This window comes from Tinamus guttatus, unplaced genomic scaffold, assembly GCF_059628265.1.
Source record: "Tinamus guttatus ecotype Peru unplaced genomic scaffold, ASM5962826v1 Tinamus_guttatus_pri_ptg000602l, whole genome shotgun sequence".
Lineage (NCBI taxonomy): Eukaryota > Metazoa > Chordata > Aves > Tinamiformes > Tinamidae > Tinamus > Tinamus guttatus.
This window is the reverse complement of record NW_028289136.1, coordinates 5,714,153-5,737,490: the sequence shown is the minus strand read 5'-3', so window position 1 is coordinate 5,737,490 and position 23,338 is coordinate 5,714,153. Positions and strand designations below refer to the sequence as shown.

Here is a 23,338-nt window from a genome sequence, read left to right as displayed (position 1 = left end):
AAGCTGCACTAGATGAGGTTGCACAGACAGGTTGTGGTGTCTCCATCCTTGGAGATATTTGCAGCATAACTGGAGTCCTGAGCAACCTGCTCCCACTGACTCTGTTTGGAAGGGCTTGGACTGGATGATCTCCAGAGGTTCCTTCCAACCTCAACGATTTAGTGATTCTGTGCATAGGACCACTGGGAGCATATCCTGGTGCTTGCTGGTGCACATGTTCCATAATGCATGGAGGCATGGCAGTCCCTGTCTGCCCTTTGGGGGGACTCCTGAAAGGACTCAAAGGACTCAAAAGGACTCCTTTTCAAGTCATGTAGAGACCATATTGTGTGTCTGCATGTGGTGCTAGGGTGGCCGGTGTATAAGGCTTTACTACTGCTCCACAGCTTGATGCGTCTCCTCAGAGGGGCCCCAGACATGCAGCATCGTGGGAGCAGTGGAGAGACCCTCTGTCAGAACTAAGTCTCTCTCAGGAGACTTGCAATTTAGCTGCAACCTGCCAGGGTAGATTGAATGTCATGAGAGAACGGGGTTGAAAAGTCTTCAGGCTGCTGCCTGTTAAAGCAGGTGTGTGGCATTAGCAGCACCATGCCAGACTAAAAGCCTTTTGAAACTCTACATATAGGTTTCCCATCCCACCTGAATGGGAAACTACTACTGCAGCATCCAGACAACTGCCAGAATTAATCCTTCAAGGACATTGTGCACCTAGGGACACATCTTAATTAGCAGTAAGTGGGGTTGAGTCAATGAGGAGCATGTTGTGCAGTGGGAGTCTGCCTTGACATGAGCATTTCCATGAGCCTTGGCACCCTCGGTGCTGCCACAGGTCTCAGAGAACAGGGTCTAATAACTGCACCTCTCATCTGAGCCAGGACAGGCTCTGCTTGGATGAATGCATAGAGCTTCCCTCTCCTAAAATGAGCAACCACCGAGTTTTCATTTACAAACTGCCTGGTGAGGTGAGCAGTCACAGCTAACCAGCAGCTGTGCTGTTGGGAAAGGTCCTTGTGTATCTGACACCCTGTATCTGGCACTGATTTCTGTAAAGGAGGATGTGGTTTTCATACTTTAGGTCTCCTCTGTCTACATAAGCACTGAGGGACTCCCTTTTGCCCACTGCAGATTCACCCAAGGGTAGAAATGCACCCATGGTCCTCGAATGGGGAAAACACGATGCCTCTGCCCAGCACGACAGGAATGATACGAGATGATTTTGCAGATGCATCCCTGCTGCATCCCTGCAAAAAAAGCTGCTGGCTGCTTCCTCAGCAGTATGAAGCAGGAGTTAAAAACCAGAGCTCATCACCCATCCCTCTCTGCACTCAGGGATGGTGAAAAGCGCCGGTGCCTCTTGGCTTTGGTGGCTGTTGAACTGCCTCCCTCTAGTGCTTATCCCAACCTCCTACAACTCCTCTATCTGGGAGGGAAGCAGTCGTCTCCACCTCTCTTTTGAACACTGCGTAGTGCTTGTGTCCAGATGAAGCCTGGTTAATTTTTTCAGGGTATTCCTACCGAGGCAGCACTCGGTAGGAATACCACAAGGTGCTCATGAAGCAGTGATTCCTGTTCCTCTCCATTCTGAACTGAGGAAACACAGTTATTCACATGCAAAGACTGTGGGGGAGTGTTATTTTGGGTGCAGCAGCCAATGTGAAAAATCAGGAAAAAGGAAAGGAGGAATTGTTTCAGCAGAAAAAGTCTGCCTTTGCTTTGGCACCTCAAATTGAATATAACAGCAAAATGGAAGAGCTTCTTTCAACTCTTTCAATGTCCCTTCTGCTCCCTCGCTTCATCTGGACATGCCCTTCCAAACTGGATTGATTAAGAGAAAATAATAATAAAAAAAGCCATGTTTCACATGAAGTTTGTCCAACACCCTCTGTTATTTAAGTGCTTTCTTGGCAAGGCTGTAAGAGAGAGTGGGAAGAAGGGAAGACAGTCTGACGGGAGCTGGGAAGAGCAACGGAGGGATGAGATCACCTCCTAGCTCCCTCCTAATTTTTCTCCATTCACAATTTATTACATGGTACCTGTGTCCAATCCATTCTGTCCGTTTGGGTGGCAGGATGAGCTTTTAATCCTGCTGATCCAGCCGCAAAGTCTTTGTCTCACTGGAGAAGTTCTCTCTGCACTGTGGTGGGATCTGGAGGACAGACCCCCTGGATGAGGACCCTTGGCTTTCAGGCCACAGCTTCTTGTGACCATGGCCGAGCCCTCAATCTTCACAGAGCTTTCCTGGGAGAACTGTCCTATGTAGATGTTGTGATTCCTTGCCTGACTTCCTGGCTGTCTCTTCTCCAACAGGGTTTAATTTGTGTGTGTATAATCCACAAGCCCGTGTTGGGGGGACCTTGGGTGAGAGTCTCAGCTCCAAATGTTTTATTACTAGAAATTTCCCAGAGAAAAATGAGGGAAGAGAAGAAGCATGAAACAGTCAAAGGATAGGGAGAACTGAAGGACTTATGACAAACAGCAAAGGATGAACTTGAAAGAGGAGATGGGTCACGGGGGCTGTAATGGTGTGATAATGTACCATTTTCACTGAAGATAATAATAGCCAAGAAAGGAGGATTGGATGCTGGAAAAGAATAGCTACCAGGGCAGGTGTCATTTCAGCAGTGATGCTACCCATGTCCCAAGGAGAGCCCTAGGCAGGACAGGATCCTTCTGTTACTGGTGTGATGAGCTAGGCCAGGAGAAAGCCTGCAGGGGAGTTTTAAACAGGGCCTGAGGAGGGAGAGAAGGAGATTTTCTTTTCCTAGAAAGCCCTGCTCCTAATTCCCCAGACTCTTCATTTACTGATGTGTCTCTTTTCTCCTGTTCTGCAGGAAATTTGTGATGACCCGCATCTCTTTGTGGATGGGATCAGCTCCCATGACTTACACCAGGGCCAGGTCGGGAACTGTTGGTTCGTGGCTGCCTGCTCCTCCCTGGCATCCCGAGAGTCCCTGTGGCAGAAGGTAAGGAGTTCCCTATGCACAAGGAAAGCCTGTCTTGGCCTTATATCGTATTTGTCCAGCTCATAAACTGGTTCTTCCAGGACACCTCAGGTCCTAAAAACCTGTTTACATGCATAAAACCTCCCTTAAATGAGAGTCTTGTGAGGAGAGATGTTAACTGGTGTGACTCTAGACACATTACTTGCAAGCCAAATTCTTAGCCTTACTCAGTTTAACCAAATGAATCAAGCCTAATGCTGCTCCTTTACATCTGAAATCTGACTCTCCACTCTCATATAACCTAAAAAACAACAAAACAAACAAACAAACAAAAAGTTGAGGATGCTCAGATGCAGCATTTGGCCCCATTTCCCTAGTTCCCATGGTGTTCTCTCTGTCGTGTGCCTATCTCAGCAATGAGACACCAAGCACTTGGGGCAGGTAGGGCAGTTCAAGGGTAATAGCATCCCTCCCCAGGCATGGCTACCCCAAAGCAGATGTCCCCAGATGGTCAGCCCATGTCTGGATGGTCTTACCCCATAAGAGACTCTTCTTTGTGCATAGGGTCCACAAAGACCATGTAGTTCCACAGTTTCTCTGTCACTGGCCAGAAAGCTTCACCCACGGTTTCCTACTGCAGGATACCCACCTATTCCCTCTCACCTAAACTTTTGCATTGGCTCGATGTGCCATGATACACCCAGTCTCTGCATCATGTATTTTTGTGATCATAAATATGAAACTCAGATTTGGGAATTTGTGTTTGTTGCAGTGTCCCTGTTTTATATTAAAACCAGTATCTTCCAGACATGAGAAAGGAAGTTATTGGCTTCTGGATTATCAGTAGGGTTTCCACCCATCTGTGGCTGCTGTGACTATCATGGCTCTTGTTCCAAGTGTGGCCCACAGCGTTGTTTAGCTTGTTCATCCTCATTGCCATCTCTTGAGAGCAAGTGTGTGAGTTGTCCTCCCTGCTCACCATTCACTTCCAGCTCTGCCCTGGGAAATGCCCATCAAACAGAAGCTGGGTCCCTTTGGAGACCTCATTATTTCGGTTTGCCAGCTGCACTGATTTTCCTCCCTTGGTAATTTTGCTGTCGATGTTTATGACTTCTCATTTTCCATGCCCTTAACAGGCTCTTTTTTTACGTGCCTCCTGTATCCCTCTCTCTTTTGGAAAGCCTTGTTTTCAAGCAAAAGCAAAAGCTGCAATCCTCTTTCCAAGCCTTACCTTTGAGCGATGTTCAGTTTGCTGCAGTGCTCATCATAGGGCTACACTCAGGCTTATTTTTGGAGGTCTCTAAATTACATTGGACTTCTACTAACAGCCCTGTCTACTGCACAAGTTGTGTTGACCAGGCTGTGTTGACCAGCCTGTGTTTATCACATGAGCTAGTTTGACCCACGTACCCCTCTGCGGAGCCCAGGAACAAGCATTTGGTTAAAAATATCTCTTCCGGGATAACATCCAGCTGTGGAGAGATGGATGAAGAGTTTCTAGGGAGCACTCTCCAATCATTAGTCCCTCTCTTGGACCCTGGATTATGATCTGTGTCCCACCTCTCCAATACAATACTCCAATGAATATGATGGGATCTTGGGGAATGATCTTTGGGCCTCAGCTTCCCTTCTGTAAAAAGGGAGCAGTGTCTCCTTTGAGACCTTGTGACAAACAGTGCTGTGCTCCTAACTGGTCAATACTCCAATAGAAGCAAGCCATGGTGACAGACAAGACAGCAGAACACCAGGTTGTTAAATTGTCATTAGACACGAAAATGTCTGTGATTCAGAGTCCAAGATGAAATGAAAGATGCTGATGTATGTGTTAGTATTGCTGAAATATCATCACAGGAATCTTTGCCCAGCTTTCCCATTGATCCTGACAAATTCAACCCTGAGTTCCATCAGAGTGTATAAATTAGGGTCTGTATGTCCCTTGCTCCACTGGACGTAGCAAAATAGTCTCTCTGCCACTGAGGTGAGCAAGTGTGGGGAAGGGAATCTCTTCAGGGAGATAGGATGGAGTAGCACATCCTGGTGTACCCCAAGAGATGGATTTTATTCACACTCCTTCTTCCACTTTGGCCTAACCTCCTTCCAGGTCCCTCCTTCTCCCTTAGGAGGCTCCCTCTGGATATAATTAGGAAGCAGCTTTCGATGCTAAATTTGCTGGCACAGCATGCACTGCGCATCACCCCAAGGCTTCCCCCGAGCCATGGATATGGAATTAGGGAAGCTGAGGCAGCTAGTGGTCTTTGTCTCCTCTGGGCCATAATTTTCCTATGGCTGCACATCTTTCAACTACTGTGAATTGGTGTTGGCGTGAACCCCCGGGTGTTTGAGCCACCAAGTGGGACTGAGGGACTGATAGTGAAAAATTTAGAGTCATTTTCTAATTGTTCGAGATTTGACTGCCCCTCCATATCCTTACATTTGATCTGTCTCTATAACACTGCCTCTGTGGCACTTCAGAGGTACCTAGCTATCAGGAAAAGAAGTCCTTGGAAGAGGGACAGTTTAAGGTCATCTCCAACAATGTCCACAGGCTGCATTGCTACCACTCAATAAAAGTCTCTGAGGCCAAGTGACACAGACACCCTTGAATTTCCACTGCCTAACCTGGTCTCCTTTCCTTTCAGTCCCTTTCAGGAGCTCGGGGCTGTTTGGGATGGGAGCAGAGTGCTCTGAGGGCACCCCACATTCCAAAGTCAGTTTTGCTCTTCCACAGCCTGGCATAAATTATTACTCTCTGCAGAGGCTCTCAAGGCTGATTTTGTGCCCCTGCAGATTTATGCCCCATCACACAGGGCCTGGCAGCTGCTCCTGCAGCACACAAGGTTCATCATTAGCTGCAAGAACGTTTCTCCTGCTATTGCCACAACATGTAGACAATGCAGAAGATGATAGTAGGTAAAAGAGCTGAGGTCATTCAAGGAAGGTCAGAAAGACCTGAATACATTTTAGCTTTAAAAACCCTGTAGTTAGATTGTCAGTTGCTGCTAAAGGTGTTTTAAAGCTTGTAAACAAGTGAAGCAAGAGCTAAGAGAACATCAGGAAGAGTCTAGCTTCCTCATATCCCTCTTTTTCCCTTTGGATGGTGCTATTTATAGCTCTTAGCTTTCCTGATTCTGTTTTCAAGCACTTCAGTAGACAGGTGACAGTTCCCAGTATCATGACCCGGCCTTGGTCCCCTGGTGTTGGTGACTTGTTAGGCCAAAGCTATCTCCTGATCATCCTCTGGGGGCCTTATTCAGTAATTCAGAGTTATATGCCCCAGGGATGATGTGGCTGGTCATCCATCATGCATGACACAAAAAAGATGCTAGCACAGCCTTTTGTAGTAATAAAAAATAAAAATAAAAATTATTAAAAATATTATTTGAGCTCCCAAGTGCCTTGCCAACACATCATGTGGCAGAAGCCAGCCTGGGTCCTGGGCAGGCCTGAAAGAGCACAGGTGAGCTGACTCCATACCATGTCCCCTCTAAAGGTTTGTGCTGTAGTACCTAGACTCTCCAGGTATCCAAAAAAAAAATTGACTTTATTCCAAGTCCAAGACTCCTGCACACTTGCAAAGACAGGCCTTTTCCATAATGCCCCTAAAACATGATTTCACAGTGCAGTTGGGAAGAGGGGCATGGTTTGGTACAGCACCTCTTTTGGGGTGCTTGCAACTTCTTGAAGCCACCCAGCACATTGCAAACAGCAGTAAATTCATCCCTGTCCCATCTGCTGGCTGGGGTCCCGCCAGCATTGCCCTAGTGCTCTGGATATAGCCATGTCCAACAACTGCAAGGAGATGAGCACTTCCAAATAGGGACGATGGTCTTGCTGGGGCTCACTTGGGCTCAGAGAGAGGTTTCTTGCCCACCTGGCCCAAAGAATCAAGATTTAAGGTCCTGACAGTTTCTGGATCCTCCTTCCTGGAGTGCTAAGGTGAAGCCTTTGGGTGATCACCCTTTCAGTCTTTTGGCAAGTCCATTCAAGGGCAGACAGACCTTCGAGCATCCACTGTAGGTTCTTTCTACTGCAGCATTAATGCAGGCATGAGTCCTACCAAAGCACCATCCAGAAAAGGAGAAAGGGGTCCTGGTGGACAAGTTGACCATGAATCAAATGTGTGCCCTTGAAGAGATGAAGATCAGCCACACACTTGGACAAATTTGAAAAAAAAGAGCACCTGGCGGGACAAGGGAAATGATTCTCCTCCTCTATTTGGCATTTGTGTGTCCCTGTATGGGCACTATGTGCAGTTTTGGGGTCCCCAGGAAAAGGCAGTGACAGACTAGAGTGAGTCCAATGAAAGGCCACCAAGATGGTGCAACGAAGAAAGGGGAAGGTGAAAGGGGATCTCATTGCTCTCTGCAGCTCCCTCATTGGAGGGGTACAGAAAACAGAGATAGACTCTTCTTGGAGTGAGGACAGAAGTCAACATGAGGTGTAACCTGGAAAATTCTTGCTTAAGGGGGGGAAAAAAAAGCATAACAGTGATCAAACACTGGAACCACAGAGAGGCTGTGGGATCTCCATCTGTGGAGATATTCACAGCTCGACTGGACAAAGCTTTGTGCAACCTGAGGTAGCCTTGAATTAAGTCCTACTTGGAGCAGAGGGTTGGAGGGAAGGGAAGACCTTGCAGGGGCTCCTTCCACCCTTAGTTACCCCATGAGTCCACATCTAGAGAAAGCCACTGCAACGGAGCCCTGCGAGATGCTGTCCAGCCGGCTCGCACCTTCCTTTGGGCATGACGAGCCGCGCTCCTGCTTGCCGGGGAGCTGTTGTCAGGGAGGTTGCCAGGGCGGCTGACATCAGACATCCCTTCCCTATGGATTACCGTGCGCTGCGGCACAGGCAGTTTCTCATCTGCAAACGAGACGGGGCGGGCACCCAGAGGAAGCCCCGGAGGGTGCTTTGCGTCACTGGCCCGGGTTGCCTAGCACTGCTGGGACCGTGGAGAGGGGGCACCAGCTCTGGGGGCTTTTTTTTTTTTTTTTTCCACCCTTGAGTTGCTTGTTTGAGAGCGAAACACTGCTGAGGGTTTAGTGGAGGAGAAGCCGAGGCGATGGCAGCCAAGGCGGGAGAGCTCCAAGTGCCCTTCGTCCGAGATGACCAGCTCACCCGGTGCATGCGGCTGAGAGTCCAGAGCCTGCAGCAGAAAAACGAGAAGCCCCAGGATGGGGAGAAGCTGCTGCGCACCAACGAGCACATCTACCGAGTGGATTTCACCCAGCAGCACGGCTTGCGCTTCCTCCGCTGGGAGATCCAGATGGAGAGATCTGGGAAGGTCACGGTGACCGGTACTTCCCAGCACTGGACTCCTGATCTCACCCACCTTATGAACCGGCAGCTGCTTGAGCCGGCAGGCATCTTCTGGAAGAAGCCAGGGGCCAAGGAGGTGGAGTGCAACGAGGCAGATGCCCAGGAATTTGGGGAGCGGCTAGTGGAGCTAGCCAAGATCCGCAAGGTGATGTATTTCCTCCTCGCTTTCACCGACGGTCTTGAACCAGCTCAGCTGAAGGGCTCTGTTGTGTTTAAAGCCTGATCCCCTCTTGCTCAGCCCATGTTGCTCCAGCTATGTTTTTGTCTTCATTTTTCTTTCTCTTCATTCAGCTCTTGGTTGTTTTTAGGTAGTTCATCAAGAGATGGCATTGCAAAAAGGTAGTGAACAGCCTCACAGCACTTGTGGAGATGCTTTTCCCACCTCTCCATTTTGAACTTTTCCCCTAACATGCTGTTCCATATCTGAATGATGGGGAAGAGGGAGGATGGTCCGTGAGAGCTTGTTGCTGTAATTGCCTAGGGCACAGAAATGCATGTTTGTGGACTCAGCACAGGTGTGACTGACAGGATCTTGCTGGCATGGAAATGGAGAGACTACCTTGACCCATCCAACCACAGTACCTGGATATCAAAAGCCTAGTGCAAAAATTAGAAAATTTCAACAGTGGAAACATGAGAGGCCACCTGGAGAGAGCACTGACCTCCAGTTATCCAACCTAGACAACTGAAAGGGGAACTTGTGAGAGATGCCATGCTGGTCCTTGCAAAGATGATGAGTGCTTGCAGATGGCAGTGTCTGTGGCTGCTTGGAGTCTCTGAAGACCAGGTCCTTGGGTTGTTCACTTTGCTGTGAAGGTGAAGCACCTTCTGACAAGCTGTGCTCTGCAGATTGCAAACCAGATGGAGAAAAAACAGCTCATGAAGGTTGAAATCTCTTTTTCCTGGCAGCTGCATGTGTTTATTGCAGGGGGGTCAATGTGGGGAGTTGCTCACCTTGTGCTGCCTGGAGATTTTTGGTTCTGAGGTGGGTTGGAGCAAACATCCAGGAATATATTTACTGTTAAGCATTTGTAGAGAGCTGTGATATTACAGAGCATTTTGCAGATCACAGAGCAAGAACCTTCCTCTGCTGTCCCCAAAGGGCAACATCTACTGACACCCATTGCCCCAAATGCCTGTTCTCAGTCAGGAAGCTGTGTCTGGGTGTCTGGAGCAGATGAACAGGGAGCCAGTATCTTTGGAAGTTTGCAGCATGAGGGTGTTTTGTGCCTGGCTTGTTCCTGTGAATAAATCACTAATTTTGGACATTCCCTTTTCCTCAACTAGCAAGTGGAAGGAACTTTGATGAAGCTGCTTGTTAGGATTGCACCCAAGTGTGGTGGGGGATTCATAAGATATGGACACTGGTTTTAATGGGCTGCATCTGGAGAAGGTAATGAAGGGAAACCAGGATGAGGTCCCTTCATTCTCATCACCTACTGACTTGCATGGACCACCCCAGAGTTGTCTGGATTCTTCCTCAGAGCCTCCAGAGATGCAGACTATGTGCCTTCCCCAGCTTGCTTGTTGGTTATAAATGGTTTATACAAGATATGCTGGGCAGAGAGGAGAAGACAAGCAGGAAGATGGACTAATTACTGGAGTGATGGCAGGAGCTTTGAGTCTGGTGCACAGACAAAGCTCAGCAAGCGCCGAGTCACACAGCCATATGTAGGCACTGCTGACGAAGTTGGGGTCTGTCTTCATGTTGAGCCCCAAAAATGCAGGATTCTGTAGAGAGAGAGAAAAGCGGATCCATTCCTGCTTGGCCAAAACATGGATTCACAGGGGGACCAAACCCAGTTCTGGTATCCCAAACTTTTCCACAGAAGACCTCTCTGAGTACATCCTGAAAGCACCTGACTGCAAACAATGTTTGACCCAATAGCAGAAGTCACCAACAACCTCCAAAAGGGTGTTTATTTTTTTTTTGCATGCCAGCTCTCACAATGACATTGCTATTTTGCTGGTTGCTTGAATCAAGTTCCTGCTGCAAGTACCTCACGGGGTATTGATGTACCATGTTGAATAAAAGCCTAATCAACAGGGCTCCCTTTAAAGAACTGAAGCTGTGCTTGTCTCCTAATGTATTTTTTTTTCTGAAAACTGTCCCAATCCTGCAAACAATAAAGTGAAACCCACCAATCTTTAAGGCACTTGGAATATTTTTCATTGTCTTTTTTTTTTTTGCTCATAACAAAACAGAAAACATTATTCTCTTGTGCGGTGAAAGGTTTAATGGAGCATTTATCTGTTTGTGTGACTGTGGAGAGGATTTTGAAGCTGGGTGGAGGAGAGGTGATGGTCCTCTGGCATATCTCACCTTTCTGTCAGAGCTAGGGGTGGGAAGTCAGTGGTAAACTGTTATTTCTGTCTCCAACAGGGGAGCTGAGCAACTTTATACCAGTAAATGAAATTCTCCCTGTGCAATGTCAGCATCATGGGAAGACTTTTAGATAACACCACCTTATGCCAGCTCCTAGGGGAATTTCATTCCAGTTTGTATGTGAGGTTCAGCACATTGATACTGTGTTCCCCTATTCTCTTCCTGAGTTGGGAAGTTCCTAGCGGAAGAGCCCTTGCTTGGAGGAACCCGTATCTGCTAGTTCCTGTTTCCTCTTGGGACCCTTTCTCCAGGGTCAGAGACACCTTTTATCTTAATTAGGCAGTCTTAGAAAAATAAGAAGGGAGGAGGGATGGAGATGTTGTGGGTTGATTCCTGAAAGTGAGTGGGAGCTGTGGACCTCTGGAAAGGATTTGAGTTCCAGCACACTGCTGGGATCAGTAGATGTGCCCAAGGTTAATCCTTTAGGTAACACACAGGCCCACACTGTGTCTAGAATAGCACATGGTATGCCTTGAAGTGTGACTGTCCTAAAGATGAAGCCCTCAAAAGCAACACATCCAGAGTTTCCATTTCTCCCCTACCTTACCAGGACAGTCATCCATGGTCGCAGAAAACTGGGCCAGGGAGTCAAGCAGCAAGAGCAATCCATGAGCCTGGATAGGATGCTCAAGGGCGCTTCCTTCCATCGCCCTTTTGCCATGAATCCAACCGTACTTGTTGCTGACTCTGCTGCCACTTGGTAATGGGCTGGCAGAGGTGGTGTTCTCGTTTCTTGACCATGAGCTCCATTCCCATCAAGCACTATGTACAGCACAGTGACTATGCATCAAGCCCTCATGGCCTAGGCAAAAATGTTTCTAGCTTAACAGAAGAGAGCAAACTGGATATCAGTCTGTTTGGAGTATGAGCTCTAGAGGCCAGGATGGTCCCTCTAGGAGACTGAGGACATGCAGCACAGCAAAGGGGTTGCTAAGAGCTGCATAACACTGGTAATTAATGAGTAAGTAAGTGCAGAAGCATCAGCACTGAGGTCCCATCACCAGTAGTGACCTTTGTACTATCCTGCCTCTCATAGATGCTGGATCAAGGCATCCTCAACACTTCACCATAACGAAGGGAGACCTATGGGAGGAAGCTGATGTATCAGCTCACACCTTGCTCTCTTTCCTCTTGGGTCAGTGTTGTAGCATGTAGGTAAAGCTGTCTCTAGTGCCTGGATCCTGCTCAGCATGAAGGCAGATCGCAGCTTCTGCTGCCTTTCATAGAATCATAGAATCATAGAATGCTTAAGGTTGGAAGGGGCGTCTAGAGGTCATCTAGTCCAACCCCCCTGCACACGCAGGGTCACCTAGAGCACGTGGCACAGGACTGCGTCCAAGCGGGTTTTGAAGATCTGCAGAGAAGGAGACTCCACAACCTCTCTGGGCAGCCTGTTCCAGGGCTCTGTCACCCTCACTGTTAAGAAATTTTTCCTTAAGTTCCTGTGGAACTTTTGGTGCTTCAGTTTGTGGCCATTACCTCTAATTCTGTCGGTGGCCACCACTGAAAAGAGACCAGCACCACCCTCTTCACTCCCTCCCTTGAGGTACTTATAGACATTGATTAGATCCCCTCTCAGCCTTCTCTTCTCCAGGCTGAACAGGCCCAGCTCCCTCAGCCTCTCCTCATAGGGCAGATGTTCCAGGCCCATGATCATCCTCGTAGCCCTGCGCTGGACTCTCTCCAGCAGCTCCACATCCCTCTTGTCCTGTGGAGTCCAGAACTGGACACAATACTCCAGATGCGGCCTCAGCAGGGCTGAGTAGAGGGGCAGGATCCCCTCCCTCGACCTGCTGGAGACACTCTTCTTAATGCACCCCAGGATCCCATTGGCCTTCTTGGCTACAAGGGCACACTGCTGCCCCATGGTCACCTGGTCGTCCACCATGACACCCAGGTCTTTCTCCACAGAGCTGCTCTCCACCTTTGCTGGCAGAGGGTGTTTTCAGCACTGTCCCGAAAAGAAGGGACAGTGCAAGAGCAGTGGGGTGCCAATATCTCCTGCCTCCTTAATGGTAATGGCAAGAACCAGCCAGCTGGAAAGAGCAGCTACAAGCTCTGACTGGGAAGCTGTCTGTGATCAATACTGTAATCATTCGAGCCCACATTAATAGTGAGTTGATTAGCAAAATGGTCCTCTATGGCAATTCATTAGCATGAGCTCCAGTCAGGAGGGAATCAATGGGGACGGATGGAGGGCTGTCTGATCCTTCTCTGGCAGTGTCCCAGAGGGAGTCTGGCACAGATTCATTAGCACTCCTGGAAATCACCAAACCCTCCAAAAGTATCTCCTTTCCATGGCTGTCTGCTGTGCTTCTATTGATCCAGATAACTAAAGAATGCCAATTAGCTCGTGGAGGATGGAGACGATGGCATCATTAATATTTCAATGTCCTTCATTCCTAGGACACAGTAAAAGCCTTGGGCTGGAGCATTTTTGGTAGTGGAGGAACTGGGAGATTCTGCAGAAAGAGGGCTGAGCGTGGATTATGGCTTTGAGACCAAAAGCAGCCAAAGCAAATGATGAAGCGTGGGCAGCTGGACATGGTCCAAGGCCCACTGCAGGCTCACCATGGTCTGGGATTTTCTGAAGATTCTCTTTCCATGCAATATAGCTGTGTCCTATCCTATTCCAGCTCCTCAACAAAGAAGCTAGCTGGAGCAGAGGAAGGGATCAAGCTAACAGTTCTGCAGTGTGCACTACCAGGGACTCTGTGACGGAGATCTCATTTTCTTCCACTTTTATTTAGTAGAGTAGATGTACGCAGAGAGCCTGTTCTGTGTTTATTACTACCAGGTAGAGGAATGCAACATCTGCTCTTGGGCCAGTCCAATCACACCAGAATCAAGCAAGAGGATCAAGGAAGATTCCCCTTTTTTTCTCTTTTGACAATAAAATGCACAAAAAAAATGGTCATAACAACAGCCATCCCAAGGCAGATAAAGGAATACTCTGCAGCAGTAGGCAGCAGCAGATGTCGAGGGTAAAATTATAAAACACAGGACTAAGATGAAGTTTTCATGGAAACAGGGCTGTGAGAGATCCCATCCTCCATCCTTCAAGACAGGACAAAGATTAAATTGTTTTGGGAGGTATTAATCTAGTCAGGTTTGGAAGAACCAGAGGGCTGTAAGTCAGTCATATCCCCTCATAGTCTTCCTTGTTTTCATATTCTCTGTCTTAGTTCCAGAATGACAGTGACACCCAGGAAGAGAAATAATCTGGGTGCACGTCTCCCCTCTGTGTTCTCCCGGCAGGTCATCCCGGACTGGAAGGAGCAAGAGTGGAACCCCGAGAAACCTGAGAGCTACGCAGGGATTTTCCACTTCCAGTTCTGGCGCTTTGGTCAATGGCTGGATGTGGTGATAGATGACCGCCTGCCCACACTCCATAATCAGCTCATCTACTGCCATTCCAACTCCAAGAATGAGTTCTGGTGTGCCTTGGTGGAGAAGGCTTATGCCAAGTAGGTACCTGGGTAGAAGGACGGCTCCAGTAACTGCTGTAGCTCTAGAAGACAGTGGCACCCTACCATTTACAGAGCAAACTGGGACATGGGCATCCCACGAGTTGTTCTCTGTGCATAGCATTAGTGAGTTGGCACCACTGGATGATGGGTCCAGTGACAAAATGCTGTGAGTTCTCACTGTGTCTGATGGCATATAGGAGTTGCAGATGTTTAGGTGTTGCAGTTGTTTAGTTACAGGTGTCCAAACTCATCCCTTCTCCTTTCTGCGTATAGGGTTTTGTCAAAAATTGAAGCTTCAAGGCCATGGTAGCCTTGAATTCAGGCTCAAACCTCATGAGAAATGACAATCTTATGACTTGTCTTCTTGACAAAACAACAGTTCTCATGAGGATAAATAGGACATATCTCAGAGTGAAATTGAGAAAAAAATCATATCCTCTTTTCTTCTTTCAGGTTGTCAGGCTGTTACGAGGCTCTGGATGGAGGCAACACAGCTGATGCCCTGGTAGACTTTACTGGTGGAGTCTCTGAACCTATTGACCTGACTGAAGGAGACTACATCAATGATGAAGCCAAGAGAAACCTCCTCTTTGAGCGTGTGTTGAAGGTGCACAACCGGGGAGGCCTTATCAGCTGCTCCATCAAAGTAAGAACGTTTGTCCGTATGGTCACGGATGTCCTTAGAGGCAGCTTGAGGGTCCCGTTGCAGGACTCCTGCACATGTGGTAAAAAGTCCATCTGCATCTCTGACTGCTTAGGCTCCTGCAAGTAAAGCTGGAGCCACTTTCACACCTGGCTGGCATTTTATAGGATGTCCCTGATCACGTGATAATCCCCAAGAAAGGGAGTCTTCTCCTGCTGGAGTCACATTCTGCTGACACTCTGCAGGGAGTGGAAGCTGTATCACCAGATATGGATGTTGTCTTTGCAGATGGTCCATGTTAGAGCTCATCGGAAGGGAATAGGTATTTTAGAGTGCAGTTCATTTTACCCTGTTGGATACATCTAAAATAAGTCAGATGAATTGTGTCTAGGGGTTCCTATTTGTTTCTGTGGATAATAAAGGGAATCAAGCCTGGATGCCAAGCCTGTTAATTTCTCATTACTATATCCAAGATTCCAGTCTCATTCCTTTAAATGCTAGGAAAGGATTCACTTACAAAGTAAGGCATTTAGATGTCTGCATATGGACATCTCCACAATAGTGGGTGCTTGACCTTCCAGTATAACATGTAGGATGAGCTGTAGTGACTGACAGTGCAGGAGCTTAGAGGTCCCATGCAGCAGATGAAGGCCAGCCAGATAGCTGCCTTTTCTACAGTCACGCTAGAGAGCTTTATCAAATCAAAAGCTGAAATTCAAAGCTGCAACCAGGGCACGAGCAAAGGCAGTCATGTCCCCCATACCTGGCGTGAGTGCCATCTGTGTCCTCTTGCCCAGGCTACGTCAGCAGCAGACATGGAGGCCCGCCTGGCCTGTGGGCTGGTGAAGGGCCATGCATACGCGGTGACAGATGTGCGGAAGGTCCGCCTGGGGCACGGCCTGCTGTCCTTCTTCAAGTCAGAGAAGTTGGACATGATCCGCATGCGCAACCCGTGGGGTGAGCGGGAGTGGAACGGCCCTTGGAGTGACACGTGAGTAGGGCAACAGCCAGTGTTATCACCTACTTTGGGTGCAGAAGGTTGGGATAAAGCAAGCCTTGAGGTGTGAGGCAGTTTGTCCATCCGCTCCAGTAGGCTACCATTGTATGGGCAGTGGTGGGATGCTGCCTCAGCCCACAACCTAGCCCTGCTATTCTGCCTGGGTAGATACAGCCCTTGCATCATGGTCCCTTGAGGAGAGAAGGAGGATGTCTGAGCTTGACAAGTTTTCTTCATGTCATCGGGATTCTGGTGGGTGTTGTGGTGAAATCACCTGCCTTTTCATTCCAGATGAAGGATGGCTGGAGCTCAGCTTTCTGCTCACAATCCTATTCCAAACAAAATAACACCCAGCAGAGCTGGCTTCTGACACCACTGACTGCTGTGGTGTCTGAGCATGGAGTGAAGAACAACTCATGAGCCTTTGGCCAGAATCACAGCGGTTGTGACACACCAGACAAACAAAATCTGGTTGAGTCAGGTTCAGCTACAGTGGTCAGGAAGAAAATTAAAGTTCCAAGTAATACTGCATTCCCTCCATCTTTAGATTAAACGAGCAGTGCAGAGACTGGATTAGATTACACTATCCCTATGGACAAGCCTGTACCCCTTTCTTTGTCCTGAGGAACTGTTGCATGGCAAGATCTTTGTGTAGGCCTCATGCTCTTGGCATGAGACCAAGTAGCTCCTTGAAATGCTGTGTGTCCCCTTGCTTTCACAGTAATGATCCTGCACTCTTCCCACAGCTCTGAGGAGTGGCAGAAAGTGAGCAAAAGTGAGAGAGAGAAGATGGGGATGACAGTGGAAGACGATGGAGAGTTCTGGTGAGTCCCTGCTAGGTTTCTCGCTATGAACATGTCAAGACAGTTCTCCCACCCCATGAGAGATCAGAGTCATTTCCATGCAAACAGTTATCCAGAGCAAATGGCCAGCCAAGTCTTGGAATCTTTAGTGAAACATTTTCCTTGAGCCCACGGTTAATAGCTTTGGATGGCTGTGATCCCTTTTACTATGATACTGGAAGTGCTCTGTGCCAATGATGTGAGCGTGCTGAACACAAAAGACTCACAAATGCACATTTCAATACAATGCGTACCCATATGTGGAGGAATGACCACCCCTTCTCCCCCACTCCAAAAACGTATGGTGCTACTACTTGAACTAAAGACGTGGTATTTACTACGTTCATGCAGAAAGGTATCTCCATCCCACATGGGTACTCCCACATGGTCTCTCCAGAGCAGGTGATCAAGAAATTCCCTGCAGCATACTTCCTAGAGGAAGGAAACAGTACAACCCAGCTCTCTCCTTTTATTTTTAGGATGACTTTTGAAGACTTCTGCAAATACTTCACAGACATCATCAAGTGCCGTCTCATCAACACATCCTACCTGAGCATCCATAAGACGTGGGAGGAGGCAGTGCTACATGGGGCATGGACAAGAAGTGAAGACCCCTTGAAGAACCGATGTGGGGGCTGCATCAACCACAAAGACACCTTTCTGCAAAACCCCCAAGTGAGTCACAGAGCAGAGGGCCTTGTGGAACCTTCACACGTGCTTCCAGGGCTTTAAATCTATTACAGGGGCCTAGAGGGGCAAAACAGCTACCAGACCTGATGTTACCTGCCCTAGTAAATTAAATGTTCTGAGGACAGGCAATTCAGCCACCATCCCTGGATTTGCCAGTCTTTTCTAAGATGAGCCAAAGGAGTTTCTGGCTTAGTAAGATGGTGCCAAGTCCTAAGAGCAGTGGATGCAGGTTCTCAATGCTAAAACTGAAACCAGGTTGTCCTGGCAGTGAAGTGGATGGGGAGAAGCTGAGGTTAACCCCAATTTGTGTCCACATGCACAGTGCTCCTGTCTTAGTAGAATGCCTTCCTTATCTTCTTCCCTTTGCTTCTAGTATGTGTTTGATGTGAAGAAGGCAGAAGATGAAGTACTGATCTCCATCCAGCAGAAGCCAAAAAGAACCAGCCGCAAAGAGGGCAAAGGAGAGAACTTGGCCATAGGCTTTGATATCCATAAGGTAGACATAAGGTTCCTTCATGCTAGCCTGAATCCACACAGTATATTAAAGGTGGAGTTATACTCTAGTCCTGCGTGACAACTGATATCATGCATTTAAACATTATGCTGGTTGTCTGTTGGGTACCTTCAGCCCAGCTTGTAGTCCTTCAAGTGATGGTAAAGAGGCATGTACATTAAGACTGCATCTGAAGAAGGTTGTGGGGATTGGATCAATGTTCCCTCTCCCTCTTGATTAAAAAAAAAAAAAAAGAAAGAAAAAAGAGAGAGAGACCATTGGAGTGAGAGAGAAGGATGGGCAAGAACAGGCATCAGCTCCTGACACCTGCCTGGGTCAGGCACAGCAGTGGGTTGTGCTCTGGAGCGTCCTTGCATAGAGGCTGTAGCTCTTCTCTCCTCCCTCCCTGTCTCTGAGCACAGGTTCCAGCTTGCACACAAAAACTTTCCCCTGGTTCACACTTTCTTGAGCTGTTACAGTCCCGAGGAAGGATTACAGTATTCTTTACCACATCACAGTTAGCAGTGAGAAACACTTCGGGGAAAAAACTTTCTGTTCTTTCACATTGACCTCTCTACAAACCTGGAGTGTGAAATCATTTGAGCATAATAAGTAACATGAATATGTTGCTGTCTAGTGTAATCACATCAGACACTGGAGGCTACTAAAGTGGGGAAAAGACCGATGCCCCATCCAAACCCTTCAGCTTAGGAGAGATTTCAGAAATGGACAGTGATAGTGCAGGCAGGTTTCCCTGTTAAAAGCAGTAAATCAGTCTGTTATTTCTGAGTGTGGAAGTCCACCATACTGATCGTCTTGTGTTGCTAGCTGGGACCCTGGTGTCAGGTATGGATGAAGCAGAGAACAAGTGTCTGAGCCAACAGAGGTCCAAGCTTATTCTCCATCTGTTGCGCTGGTCCCCTGAACTCCAGCTATCCCAATTCTGTGGGATCAGTCCTTGACGGCTGGTCCCCCAAGTTGGATGTCATTATGTGAGCACTCATCAACACGCTGCTGATGGTCACACTCTGGTGTCTGCTCAGGTTGAGCTGAACAGGAGCTACCGGATGCACACGCTGCAGCAGAAAGTGGCCAGCTCCATTTACATCAACTCCCGCAGCGTCTTCCTCAGAACAGACCTGAAGGAAGGCCGTTACGTCATCATCCCCACCACCTTCGACCCTGGTCACGTAGGCGAGTTCCTTCTCAGGATTTTCACAGATGTGCCCTCAGATTGCCGGTAAGGAGAAAGAATGATGGTGGGGAGGAACTAGCCATCTGGAGAAATCCCTGTGCTTTTGACATATGAATGTCCTGTTTGGCATTGGTCATAGTCTTGCCCAGAGCTAGCATTTGGCTTCCTTTAATGGGAACATTAAAGACAGAGACAGGGCACTTTTACAGCTCTCACCAGAAATATGCAGAGAAGATCCCACCCTGTTTCCAAGCATGGCATGGCAGAGGACCCCTCACTTCGGGATGCGAAGGAGCTTGGAAGAGGGTACAGAATCTGGCTGGGGATGGTGCATAACCCTTCCCTCTCACTTGAGCAAACTCTCAGGCCTGTCCTTCAGATAAGGCTAGGCACCTCACAAAGTTCTCTCCTCTGGCAGAGAACTGACATTGGACGAGCCACCACACACCTGCTGGAGTGGGATGTGTGGCTACCCGCAGATGGTGTCCCAGATCCACGTCCTTGCCGCAGCTGGGCTCAAGAATCAGGATGCCCAAGGAGGTACATGTTTCCCTGCTTGTTTTCTGGTTCCAGATGAGATTTTTTTTTTTTTTTAGTAGGAAAAGATACAGGTGATTTCATGAAATGGAGGGTGGTTGGGATTTGTTTGGTCCTGAGATGTTCCTTCACTGAATATGTCTGGCTGTCATAATATGACATATGTCTGGCTCATGGACTATTGAACTCCTTGCTGTAGACATGATCTGGGTGCTGCTACATCCAAGCTGTTGGCTAGGGTTCTTAGAAGACATTCCCACAGCTTCCTCAAAGTCATTGACAGTGGTCCTGTAAATACCCAAGCTTATCTACTGAGTAGGAACAGTTATAGAAGTCAGAGTAGTCAGAATAGGGTGATGAATGATGAAGAATTCTTCGTCTCTGAAGCTGAACTATTAGTAGGGGACAGGCTGAGTGGAGCTTGCTGTGGGATGGTGTGAGTCAAGCACTTCTGCGCTTATTTTCTGAGAGTTCTGTTCCTCACCACTGTTTGGAGACACCCTGGGATGATTTTAGCTGCTACTACCACAGCACACTCACCTCTTCTGCTCCGTCTCTAAAGGTTCATTTTCGTGGTCCATGCTCTGATTCAATTTTGACAGACAACACTTTTCTTGCATGAAAGACGTCTGTACCATGCTGGTCTTGACATGCCTTGATATATCTTCTTATGTCATGACAAGAACTGCATATTCCGTCCTCTGGAGCATCTGTACCAGGAAACCCACTTGCACTGTAATATTATTGTAGTAGGGGTGGAAAATCTAGAGGTAGTGATTAGAGAAGGAAATGCCTTCCTGTGATGGGAATGGAGCAGACTCTGGCTTTTCTTCCCCCTCTTCTGAATAAAGCATATGGGTCTCAATAAAGCATATAGATCTGAATGTGGCAAGAATTATCCAAGCACTTTTTAGATAAATTTAAAATAATAATTACCAAAAAAAGTGAATTAATTTAATTATATATATTTACATATTCTAATCCAAGCCGTTAGGTTTGCCTCCCATCAAAGTGGTTGTAGAGTCTCCTTGTTTGGAGATAGATCTTCCAAACCTGCCAGGATTCGACCCTGTGCCACGTGCTCTGGGGGTCCCTGTCTGAGCAGAGAGGCTGGATTAAATATCTAGATATCTAGATATCTAGATATGATATCTAGAGATCCCTTCCAACATCAACCATTCTGTGATTCTGTGATAACCAGAGCTCTGGAGGTAATGTGCTGGATCTGTCCTTAGAGAACATAGCCCCATTTCCTTCCTATCAGATGCCACAAAGGGATTTGTCCATTCCCATCTGCTGTTTGGGGTGAAAAATATTGCCCTAGAAAGATTGATTTTTCTCAGGTTTTCCCGAATATCTCGCTGTTCCTGTAACGGTGCAGGGAGACTTGCAGCCAGAACTCTCTGAACTCTTCACAGAAACAAGGGGATTTATCTTTCTCTCCTTCAGACATCCCTATATCCCTAAACACCTGTATCATGAAGCCATAAAACATGATATCAGGAAAATGCCCCCAGGAATGACTTTTTTTTTTTTCAGCTGTATTCCAGCTGTTTAGCTCCCACTGCCAGCAGCCTGTCATTTCCAGTGCAATTGCATTTCTCCTATCTCCCAGCCTAGTTCTTTCAGACTGCTTTGGAAATAGTGATTTATAAACTGGAATTTGGCTCCATATGGTGGAATATGAGGACTTCATTGGACATCCCAAAAGACAAGTCTGGTTTGGAAAAACAGCTGTGAAATCCAGCTGCTTTGTCTTCCTGGGGGAGCCATGGACATCTCGAGCAGAAATCAAAGAGGTGGTCTGGCAGTCAGAGAGGAGGCTATTCAGTCCCTGGCCTCTTGAATGGGTTATTTTTCCTCTTTATTCCCACATTTTTCTTGGACAAGAAAACATATCCACCTGGTCTGTGTTTCCATCATGTTCTCTAAAGCCCACAGTGAAGAAATTCAGTTTGGTAATTAAATTTCTACCAGCAGTAACTCATTCTCTACTGAAATTCCCAGCACCTTCACTTGCTTCATAAGGGGGAAGTAATGACTAATAAAGGACTCCTTTTCCCTCTCTTGGAAGCTCGGGGAACTTGCAGCCATGGTCTTATAGTCTCTGAAATGTCAAGAACTTTTTGATAGATACCAATCTCCTCTGGTGAGGTATGGAGGAAAACCGCTGTAGGGGGCCTCTATTAAAGGCCTCTGGGGAATTACTGTGATTAAAACAAAGCATAAATTCTCATTTTTTTCCCCAGGAGCAGATCCTTATGTGATCATAAAGTGTGAAGGGGAAAAGGTTCGCTCACCAGTGAAGAAAAACACAGTGGCTCCAGAATTTGATGTGAAAGGTCTCTTCTACCGCAAGAAGCCAGGACAACCCATCATTGTCCAGGTACACAACAGGCGAGCAGTTATCCAGGGAGGTCCAATGGACCACAGCAGGTCCATTTCCCATGGCTGAGCATGGTCAATTCACACAGCTTAGCTAGTAACCAACACAGCTGAGCCCCCACAACCAGTGAGTGCATGTCCTTAGCCCCTCAGTTGCAAAATGAGACCCTCATGCTTTGATCACCTCCACAACTCCAGCTCAGAACATGATCCAGGTAGCCTCATCACTTCCCTATAGGATGTAGTAGATGTACAACACTAGAGGAAGGTCGTCTGGAAGAAATTGCCCTTGTGTCTATTTTCTTTCCCCAGGTCTGGAACCACAACTTAATAAGTGATGAGTTCTTGGGCCAAGTGACACTGACGGGGGATCCCACGGACCGACAGTCAGTGCACACGCTGCATCTCCAGGACAAGGGGAACAGGAGATCAAATGATCTTCCCGGAACCATCGCCGTGAGGCTGCTCAGTAGTAACATCCTCACCAATGTCTAAATACTCAAGGACTCTTCTTCTGGTGCCACATATGTATATTTATACATATATATACATACACACATATATATACACACACAGAGCATATATACTATCTGCAAGTATATATGGACTATGCATGCATTCTATTCAACAGAGCCAATCTTGTGATTTCGATGTGCAAAAAATGGTGCCTTTTGGGGAAACCAAAATAATTCTTTGACTCGCATCTTCTGCACCTCATGCCACCAACATGTGTCCCATGGGATCGCTATGGGCACACTATGTGTTCTGACAGCCGGAGCAGGATGCCGTGATGCTGTTTGTTTACATGGGGCTGGCATTCATGTGCCACCACGCACACGTGTGGCCACTGTGGTCCCAACAGGTACTTCTGTGCACCCTCAATGTGTCTGCTTAATTTTAGGCTAGTGTGCGGAGAGTCCTTATCAGTTCACTTGCTTTTCTGTGGAGGCATCTCAGGAAAAGAGATGTGTAAAAAATGGACTGAGGCCCTTGGATATTTTCTGGGTATGGGTTTGCAAATAGGAACTGAAAAGAAGAAGCACCGGGACATTTCCACAGCCCCAAATCTCAATCAATGGTGGAGAACCTGTCCTGCTGTCAAAGACTAAAGGCTCCATCATGCCAGCACAAGTCCTGCTCAATTCCACTTCTCTCTGAAGGTACAAAGCCACCAACAGACATAGCTGGACAACTGTTCTCCATGGTCAGGTTTTGAGTTGCTCTGGTCTCCTGCATGTGCCTCTCGAACTGCCTTGGTGCCTGCTCTCTCCGTTGCTCCACTCAATCCCATCCTTACAGACCAAACCCAGCCTTTTGCTGAGTGACCAGTGCAGCAGGTCCAGGGAGTGGGGAGCTTGGTCTAGCTGGGCGTAATCTTTACCACTGCGTACATATATCCTGTGCATCATTTTTCTGTGCCTCACTTTCCCAAATTATTT

At 47.6% G+C, this 23,338-nt stretch overlaps 2 protein-coding genes across 2 annotated transcripts in view; both read left to right on the top strand.

Moving 5' to 3' along the window:
* Nucleotides 1-23,109, top strand: part of CAPN5 (calpain 5) — a 37,646-nt gene extending 14,537 nt beyond the window's left edge. The window contains exons 2-12 of the mRNA XM_088535012.1: nucleotides 2,832-2,963; nucleotides 13,906-14,114; nucleotides 14,571-14,763; nucleotides 15,558-15,751; nucleotides 16,504-16,581; nucleotides 17,079-17,274; nucleotides 17,663-17,785; nucleotides 18,826-19,022; nucleotides 19,396-19,517; nucleotides 21,764-21,900; nucleotides 22,212-23,109. Of these exons, the coding sequence (XP_088391138.1) occupies nucleotides 2,832-2,963; nucleotides 13,906-14,114; nucleotides 14,571-14,763; nucleotides 15,558-15,751; nucleotides 16,504-16,581; nucleotides 17,079-17,274; nucleotides 17,663-17,785; nucleotides 18,826-19,022; nucleotides 19,396-19,517; nucleotides 21,764-21,900; nucleotides 22,212-22,394 (1,764 nt within the window). The 3' untranslated portion in view covers nucleotides 22,395-23,109. The remainder of the gene's footprint in view (nucleotides 1-2,831; nucleotides 2,964-13,905; nucleotides 14,115-14,570; nucleotides 14,764-15,557; nucleotides 15,752-16,503; nucleotides 16,582-17,078; nucleotides 17,275-17,662; nucleotides 17,786-18,825; nucleotides 19,023-19,395; nucleotides 19,518-21,763; nucleotides 21,901-22,211) is intronic.
* OMP (olfactory marker protein) lies at nucleotides 7,954-8,601 on the top strand. The gene has a single exon (XM_010226506.2). The coding sequence runs from the start codon at nucleotides 8,005-8,007 to the stop codon at nucleotides 8,482-8,484; it is 480 nt and encodes a 159-aa protein (XP_010224808.2). The 5' UTR covers nucleotides 7,954-8,004; the 3' UTR covers nucleotides 8,485-8,601.
* Nucleotides 23,110-23,338: the final 229 nt, after the last annotated feature.

Bases quoted from the DNA above. Each gene is read 5' to 3' on its own strand.
- OMP (XM_010226506.2), top strand. From the start codon at position 8,005: ATGGCAGCCAAGGCGGGAGAGCTCCAAGTGCCCTTCGTCCGAGATGAC.